General features: G+C 42.5%; 1 protein-coding gene across 1 annotated transcript; it reads left to right on the top strand.

Annotated features, from left to right (window-relative positions):
- Positions 1 to 6,562: 6,562 nt before the first annotated feature.
- Positions 6,563 to 7,975, top strand: LOC132534685 (tripartite motif-containing protein 75-like). Its single transcript, XM_060179152.1, has one exon. The coding sequence runs from the start codon at positions 6,563 to 6,565 to the stop codon at positions 7,973 to 7,975; it is 1,413 nt and encodes a 470-aa protein (XP_060035135.1).
- The last annotated feature ends 1,271 nt before the right edge of the window (positions 7,976 to 9,246 follow it).

Here is a 9,246-nt window from a genome sequence, read left to right as displayed (position 1 = left end):
CAAGGACCTGGGTTTGAGTACTCAGTCCCCACACACAGATGGAAATCTTCACAAGTGCTGATGTAGTGCTGCAGGTGTCTCTCAGTCTCTCACCTTCTCTATTCCTCCCTTCCCTCTCAATTTCTGACTGTCTCTATCTAATCAATCAATAAATATAATATATTTTTTATTTTGTTGGGTATTTTTTTTTTAATTTTTTTATTTTACTTATTTATTCCCTTTTGTTGCCCTTGTTGTTTTATTGTTGTAGTTATTATTGTTGTTGTCATTGTTGGATAGGACAGAGAGAAATGGAGAGAGGAGGGGAAGACAGAGAGGAGGAGAGAAAGATAGACACCTGCAGACCTGCTTCACCGCCTGTGAAGCGACTCCCCTGCAGGTGGGGAGCCGGGGTTCGAACCGGGATCCTTATGCCAGTCCTTGTGCTTTGCACCACCTGCGCTTAACCTACTGCACTACAGCCCGACTCCCCTTGTTGGGTATTTTTGACACTTTTTTCATTGAAAGTGAAAAAAATATGCATTTGCACACTTAAATAGCTAATAAAAAAATCAACACACAGTATATAGACATCCAGAATGAGAATTAAGAAAAATAACATTCTCTAAGATTTTCATTGAGATGTCTACAGAGAAAGTCTGATACTGAGTTTGAGATGGGAAGACAAAAGAAAAGAATAAAGAAGGGAAAATATATGGCTCTGGAAACTGAAAAATACTAGAGGTGAGAAGCCATTGTAGTAATCCTGGCAAAAATTAGTTCTGAATCTCTTTCTCTCTCTCTCTTTCTCTCACACTCTTACTCCCTCTCTCTCCCTATATCTCTATCCATTTCTCTTATCTCATTAGTATATTTTTAAATAAAGTGGAAATCCCCAGATCTCTTTCAAAAAATTACTATTGATTATCATAATATTCATATTATATAAACAATTAAGAACATGTTCTTCATTTTGGACAATAATGAGTATATTCCCTATAGTTACCTTGCAGAGGTCCGCTGGGAGAATACAACACTTCCAGGAGTGAGGTTCCGAGTCCAATCCTCAGCACCTCATGTGCTGAGTTCTAAATCTCCCTAACCATCTCCCACTCATTCTCCCTCCCTTCTTGTAATTAAATCTTTAAATGAAGCTGAGAGCTACACATCCATCTAACATAGATCTATATTACAACTCATCTTCATACTTTTGCTACTAAAAATGCAAAATAAAATCTGAATGTCTAACTCACTGGTATTTAGAGGCATATGCATTGGGAGAAGCTGAATAATAGTTTAAGTACAATTATACAGACACAGAGGCTCTCTAGCCAGCAAGTTTGGAGGCCATGGTTTTTGATAACTTTGAACAGCTTGATATATTAGAATTGTCTGGATAGTAGCCTCTGGTAGGTTAGCACAAGAAAGACAGATGTAGTAACAGCCTTGTCTTTCTAGCAGTGTTTGTTTTGTTTTTGTGAGTTAAATTTTTGTTGATGTTGTTCTTTAAATGAGGGGATCTTCTAATTATAGCTTTTAGATTTTTCTTTCTTTTTTTTATTTAAGAAAGGATTAATTAACAAAACCATAGGGTAGGAGGGGTACAACTCCACACAATTCCCACCACCCAATCTCCATATCCCACCCCCTCCCCTGATAGCTTTCCCATTCTCCATCCCTCTGGGAGCATGGACCCAGGGTCATTGTGAGTTGCAGAAGGTAGAAGGTCTGGCTTCTGTAATTGCTTCCCCACTGAACATGGGCATTGACTGGTCGGTCCATACTCCCAGTCTGCCTCTCTCTTTCCCTAGTAGGGTGGGTCTCTGGGGAAGCGGAGCTCCAGGATACATTGGTGGGGTCTTCAATCCAGGGAAGCCTGGCCAGCATCCTGATGGCATCTGGAACCTGGTGACTGAAAAGAGAGTTAACATATGAAGCCAAACAAATTGTTGAGCAATCATGGACCCAAAGCTTGGAATAGTGGAGAGGAAGTGTTAGGGGGTTACTCGCTGCAAACTCTAGTGTACTTCTGCTTTCAGGTATATATTTTGCAGTAGTTTATAGATACGTGTGAAGATATGCTCTCCCTCACAGAAACTGGTGTATATCTAGGTTTTGGGACTTTGTTAGAAAGTGAACCATCTGAGATGAAATTAGAGTATACTATGAAAGGAAAGTTCTCACCCGAGTAATGAAGCTGAAGGGTTGTCATTCCACACGTGAAGTCTCTGGACACAGTCTGAAATGAAGCATGTTGAGGTGGCAATCGTGTTGGTTAGGTTGTGATCGGCGGATGCAATATTATTTGATATGGATTGGGAGAGGCATATGGGAAAGTGGGCCCTATCCAACGGTTCCAGGACTGGGGGAAGTAGAGGCTCTATAGTGGAGATGTGAGGTTCCTGCTGTCTTAGGGTTTAAAAAGACAATCGATAGTTAATGTTGTCATCACATTATTTGGTAATTGAGTTAACTTTGAAAAGTCCTTTTGTTATGGTTTGCTGTACAGTACCCGGTATCTTGTATATAGCTGTGCTATTGAGAGTATATAGCTCTAGGCTTTTGAGAGAGTCCGCATATCAAATACACAGCCTGTATATTAAAAATATTCAGTTTGTGTTTTGAAAAACTTTGAGACATACAATTGATTTTCCCCCTCTCGTATTAATCAACTAGTGATGTATATGACTACATTTTACTAGGAGTGTACACAAACACCATTCCCACCACCAAAAGACTGTGACCCATCCCTCCCACTGAGTTTCCTCAAAAATAGTGAATCCTGGCTCTTGTTGAATGGATTCTTCAAATTCACTCAAACCCTATGTTTCAAAAATTAAAGGGACACACCAAGTTGGATGTGGAAACAGACGACAGTGACTGAGGAAACCTGGAGATGAATGTTCAGGTGTACGGAGATAGTTTGAAAGATCTCTAGGCCACTGTGAGGATTGAAAGACTGAGAAAAGAGCTCATTTGGAGGGAGCTAGACATTCTGGGAAGAAAACAAATCCTTCACACAGGTTCATTTTTCCTGTTGTCCTAATAAAATTGGTGTTAAGGGGCATTGAGTGGATTAAGGCTTTCATCTGCTGTTGGGCACCTGGATTGCTTCCAGATGTGTGCTATTACCGATTGTGCTGCTATGAACATAGCTGGACATGTATCTTTTTGGATGCCTTTGATTGAGTTCTTAGGATATAAGCCTAGAGAGGAATTACTAGGTCATTATGAAGGTCAGCTTCAAGACTGGCAAAGTTCTCCAAATTGCACTAAACAGGTGTTTAACCAATTTACCTTCCCTATAGCAGTACAGAAGGGTACCTTTGTGCATGTACAAACTATTGTACTTACTGTTGAATGTAAAACATTAATTCCCCAATTAAGAAAAAAGAAAGAAAAAAAAAGGGTACCTTTGTGCCCACAACCTCTCCAGCATCTCTTGATGCTGTGGTTTTTTTTATGCCTGGCCTTCTCACATGGTTGTGGTGGATTCTCATTGTTGTCTTTATGTGCATTTCTCTGACAATCAGTGACCTGGAGCAATTTTTCATATGTCTGCTGGCCTTTTGTCTTTCTTCTGTAGTGAATTATCTGATGTTATGCTCTCCCCACTTTTGGATTGGATCATTTGCTATTTAGAAGCTGACATTAGTTAACGCTTTATATATCTATGTTGTTAGATTCTTGTCTGATGTATGGCTTGTAAAAATCTTAACTCATGGGAGTCGGGCTGTAGCGCAGCAAGTTAAGCGCAGGTGGCGCAAAGCACAAGGACTGGCATAAGGATCCCGGTTCGAACCCCGGCTCCCCACCTGCAGAGGAGTCGCTTCACAGGCGGTGAAGCAGGTCTGCAGGTGTCTGTCTTTCTCTCCTCCTCTCTCCATTTCTCTCTGTCCTATCCAACAACGACAACAACAATAATAACTACAACAATAAAACAACAAGGGCAACAAAAGGGAATAAATAAATAAAATAAATATAAAAAAAACTTCACTCATTCTGTGAGGTCTCTCTTTCATTGGGTGATGGTTTCTTTTGCTGTGCAGAAGCTTTTCAATTTGATGCAGTCCAAATGATTTGTTTTTGATTTTGTCTTCCTGGCTATTGGGTTTGAATTATCAAAGATGCCCTTGATAGATAGTTTAGATGGGAAGTGTTAAGCCAATATTCTCCTTTAAGTGTTTGATAGTTTCTGGTTAACATCCAGGCCCTTGATTCATTTAGAGTTGACTTTTGTTTCTGGTGAGATAAGGTGGTTCAGATTCATTCTTCTGCACATTTCAACCCTGTTAAGGCAAGAATGATATTGTGTATATCTCTCTCACTTCCTCTCTCTCTCTCTCTCTCTCTTTATGTCTTGCATCTATGCTGACTGCACATTTATTCAACAAGAAGAAGCTGTGCTCTGAGTGCCAGGCCAAAATGTCATGTCATGTGGAAAATAACACAGACACACAGCAGCACATTGTCCATCTCAGCTATAGATAATATAAAATTAACCTGGAATTCAGTGTGAGTACATTTGGAGGAAAAGTTGTAATAGAGTTTATAATTTAAATGGGAACATGTGTATTATTCTCAGGTAATAACATGTTGATTCCCTGACATAAGCTCATATTTCATCTCTGTTTATCAAATTCAAATGATTGTAGCATTGGACCAACCCGAACATATTTCCAGCTATATACCTGGGCACCAGAGAGGTTATTGGAAAGGTCTTTGTGCCTTCAGGATTGTGGTGTGGAGAAACGTGATAAAGACTGCCCTAGATGCTGATGGTCTCATAAGGGGTTAGTGCAGGCCACCTGCACAAGGTTCTCAGGTGTCTAAGCCCACAAGATTGTGTAGATCTCCATAGCTGCAGGGAGACCTAATCATATCATATACTATCCCAGAAGGTGTTGTGTTAAGGGGCATTGAGGGGATTAAGGAGAAATGCAAAGGTGTATTATGTAAATCTCCTTATCTGTAGGGAGGCCTGATCCCCATACAGGGGAATGAATCCCTCCCACAACCAAACTCATAATCCTCTCAGTCTCAGGCCAGCCACACACACACACCCTGATGCTGAGCCAATAGCTACTGAAGGTGGGTGTCAAGCTCCACCCACTGGTTACACATAAATACTCTGGTGACATCCAAAGAGAGCACACTTCAGTTCCAGACTGCCTCATCACTTCCAGCCTGTGGAACACAGCTCAGGAGCCTGCCAAAGACCTGCCTTGAAGAGAGAAGAGTCACCAGCCCAGGTAAGGAGGCTGTGGAAACTTCGGGCTCCCATCCTTTCCCCAGGACTCTAGGGTGTACATTCTCATGGGAGATTTCATGAATCAAAGCTCATCTGCTTTCCTCAGACCTAGTCCCATCGTGTGTAGTTGATGTGGGTGGAAATGGCTCCAGGGTGTAGATTAGTGTGGAAGATTTCATTTTGCCTCTGAGGATCAAGTACCAGAGCTCATTTACTTTCCTGAGACCTAAGTGGAAGTCAACAAAGGCAATATACCAGGGTCAACTATGCAAGGAAAGAAACACCAAGAAAGAAAAGGAGATACTTGGAAAATATGGGACTTAAAGGCAATGGAATGGAAAGAGTTTCTTATAGTCTTAGACAAAGGTTCATGAGTAAGAATTTATTATTATTATTATTATGTATTATTATTACCAAGTGAGTAGTTGTCTATTATTTATATATATTAAATATATATATTTATATTATATATTATTATTACCAAGTGAGTAGTTGTTACCAAGTGAGTAGTTGTTGTGCTGCAGAGAAGAGAGAGAGGAGATCTAGAGCAAATAGGTTACAGAAATCTTTATTATTGGATCAGGAGAGGGTGGCTCAGGCCATGTGGAGTCAGCTGAAAATGGCCGTCCCTGATACCTCACCACCCGGCGGAGAGAGAGAGAGAGAGAGAGAGCGAGATGGCAGGTGCCGAGGAGGGGGGAATGGGAGGGCTTTTATTGGGCAACAACCATGGGTGTCGTGTCAGGACAGGATTGGTTGAAAACGGCGAGAATATCACAGGAAGTGGTAAAAAGTGGTAAAACATGGGGGCATAGACTGCATCTGAATAATTCCTCAACAAGTAGTTACAGTAATATAATCAAAGTCTCCAGGCCAGGCCTATCTACTTTCCTCAGATGTAGTCACAACTGTGGGGTTGTTTTCAGTGGAGTTGTCTTGTGGGCAGGAGAGAAGCTTTCACTGGTTGCCTCAGTTAATATTTGAGGAGTTTCAAAAAAAAGAAACAAAGAAAGAAAGCTCCATTTTTGTTTAATTTTCTTCCTCAGGTAGAGTTGAGACTTGGGTGTCCTGATTGCCTTCATCCAGGAGAATTGCTAAGCTGAATTTCACATGACTGCAACAGTTTAACAAACTCACAGAAATTAAACTGTAGGTGGTGCACAGATTTTTGAGCACGAAGCTGGGCACCTGAGGCCACTTTCAGGGCCTGCCTTTGTTCCAGAGATCCTCAGCACCGGGAAAGAGAGACCTGAGCCTGTGTCTTGAGAGAAACCTCAGAGCCAAAGGCCGTGAAGAAAACGAGTGTGTTCCAGCCCTTCCCACTGAGCTGAAATGGAGGCATCAGGAATCTTGGAAGCAATCCAAGCCGAGACCACATGTGCCATCTGCTTGGACTACATGAGAGAGCCCGTCACCATTGAGTGTGGGCACAACTTCTGCCAAGCCTGCCTGCAAGCATCATGGCAAGATCATCAGGACAGATTCCCTTGCCCTTTCTGCAGGTACCCTTGTCAAGAGAGGCAGTGGACTGCCAACAGCCAGCTGGCAAAAATCATTGACACCTGCCAGCTCCTCCACAGCAGCAGGAACGAGATGAGGCAGCAGGGCCCTCACTTGTGTGAGAGGCACAACCAGGTGCTGAGCTTCTTCTGTGAGGAGGACTTACAGATGCTGTGTGCTGACTGTGTTCAGCCCCCTGACCACCAGGACCACCATGTGGGGTCTGTGGAGGAGGTTGCCCCCTACTACAGACAGTGTATCACCCAGTACAGCAGTCTCCTGACGAAGTATAAAGGAGGATTCCAGGAAGAAGAAGACAGGCAAAACAGAAGAGTCCAGGAACTGAGAGACCAAGTGACTAAGAAGAGGGTGAAGTTAGCCTCTGAGTTAAAGCACACTGTAGACTTTCTGAACAGGCAGCATGAGGCAGCTCTCTCCAGCCTAGCTGAGGAAGAGAAGAGTGTTCAGCATAGATACAACACCAATAGCACTGCCTTTGAGGACAACATCTCTAGTACTGAGGCTTTGCTCAAGGACATAGCAGAAAAGAGTGTGCTGCCAGATCTGGATATGCTGACCGAGGTCAAGAGGATCCATGACAGATATGGGAGCCTGAAGCCCCCAGCTCTTTACTCTGTCCAGCTAAGGAGGCCGCTGTGTGGTCTGCCTCCACTGCAGTCAGCCATGGAGAAGATCAGGGAGAAATTCAGAGCAGATGTGACTCTGGATCCACACACTGCACACCCTAATCTCCATGTGTCCAAGAACAAGAAATCTGTGACATTGCTGAAGGAAAGGGGTGAAGATCATCTCCAAAGACAGCAGGGAATTCCATTTGATCTTGAAGTCCTGGGCTCTGAAGAGTTCTGTGGCGGCCGCCATTACTGGGAGGTGCAGGTAGAGGACAAGCCTAGCTGGGCCATAGGGGTGTGTAGCCACTCCCCTTCTGGCAGGTTGCAGCAGCTCCCCCTCTTTCAGAAGAAGCGCTGGACCATTCAACTGCAGGATGGAGACTATGTGGCAGGAGGTGCCCGTCCTGCTGTTCTGACTTTGAAGACCAAGCCCAGAGGCATTGGAGTTTACCTGGACTGGGAGCTGGGGCAGATTTCCTTCTACAACTTGAATGACAACTCCCACATCCATTCTGTCTGGCAGACATTTGATGACTCACTGAAGCCTTATTTCTGCCTGGGCCCAGACTCTCTTCCTCTTACACTCTGTGCAGCAGGAGGTTGTGAAGAATGACCCCTGAAATTACCTCATTTGCCTGTAAATAGCGATGATTTATAGTGAGTTGTACAACAGTTAGCATTCTAGAAGTGATTTTCTAAACATCTGATCAGGAAATAAAGAGTCTTGGATGTTAACTCTACCAGGAGTTACCTGCCCTGCATTCTTCAAGCTTAAAGACACGCACGCACAGCTGAGTGCAGTGACATCCAATTGCTCAATCCCATGTCTTTTCCCCCATCCTGCTCTGTCTTCCTCTTCCCACATCCTTCTGGTCAAGTGTTCAACTATAAAATCGTTTAAAATAAAGTTTGATGTCAACACAGAGTAAAAATTTAGAGTTCGTTTAATGCTTTTTTGTTCTATTTCTCCATGATGACTATTATTTGGGAATAATCAGTAGTAAAAAATCAATGTGTCTGCAGTCTCTCAAGTGTCCAGGTACATAAATCAACACTGAGTCCTGAGGGCTTCCCAAGCATCACATGTCCCAGCTTGAGGCACTGGTCTCATTTCTTCATATCCTTAAGACATAAAATCAATGTTGAGAAAGTGGAAGTGAAGATGTTGAAGACCTTCTGACTTGCTTATCCTGTGGGGACAGAGAGAAAGTGAACTAGAATGGAGAGTAGGGAGAGAGCACAAAAAGGCACCTCCACACTGCTTCACCAGTAGTGATGTCCCCCTCCTGACTTTCACCTCCGAATGGTTGCCAGTAGTTGGGGTAGCAGCATATCTTGAGTATCATAAAATGCTTCCCATCTTTGGTTTTTTCTTAGCTCCTTACTAATTCTTTTACATATGTCCTAGATGGTTTTTGAAGATGTTTTGGTGTCCTTATTCACTATGCTCACTCATTAGGTGTTTGTCCTTGTACTAGATTCTAGATGTGGCTGTAAGGTTCTTGTCACACCTCTTTTCCTTTCCACTCTATATTAGAGGATAAGAATCAATTTTCTTTTTCTCTTTCATTCTTCTGTGCTTTGTTCTCTCTTTTTCTCATTATTTATTCCTCTCTCCCTCTCACTTACATTTCTTTCTTTCTTTCTTTGCCCCTGCCTTCCTTGCTTCTTTCCTTTTTCCTTTTTTCTTTCTCCCTTCCATCCTTCCTTTCTTTCTTTCTCCCTTCTTTCCTTTTTCCCCTCATCTTTTCACTGTATTCTGTTACTTAAAAAATGTATCAACTTAAAAATATGACTGTCTCTCTGACATCCTAACTAAATTTTAGGAAATGTTTTTTGGTTTTTATTCTATTTCAACTCGGGCACATCCCTTCCTAACCTCAA

This window comes from Erinaceus europaeus, chromosome 19 (genome assembly GCF_950295315.1).
Source record: "Erinaceus europaeus chromosome 19, mEriEur2.1, whole genome shotgun sequence".
Lineage (NCBI taxonomy): Eukaryota > Metazoa > Chordata > Mammalia > Eulipotyphla > Erinaceidae > Erinaceus > Erinaceus europaeus.
This window is presented reverse-complemented; position numbering and strand designations above follow the sequence as displayed.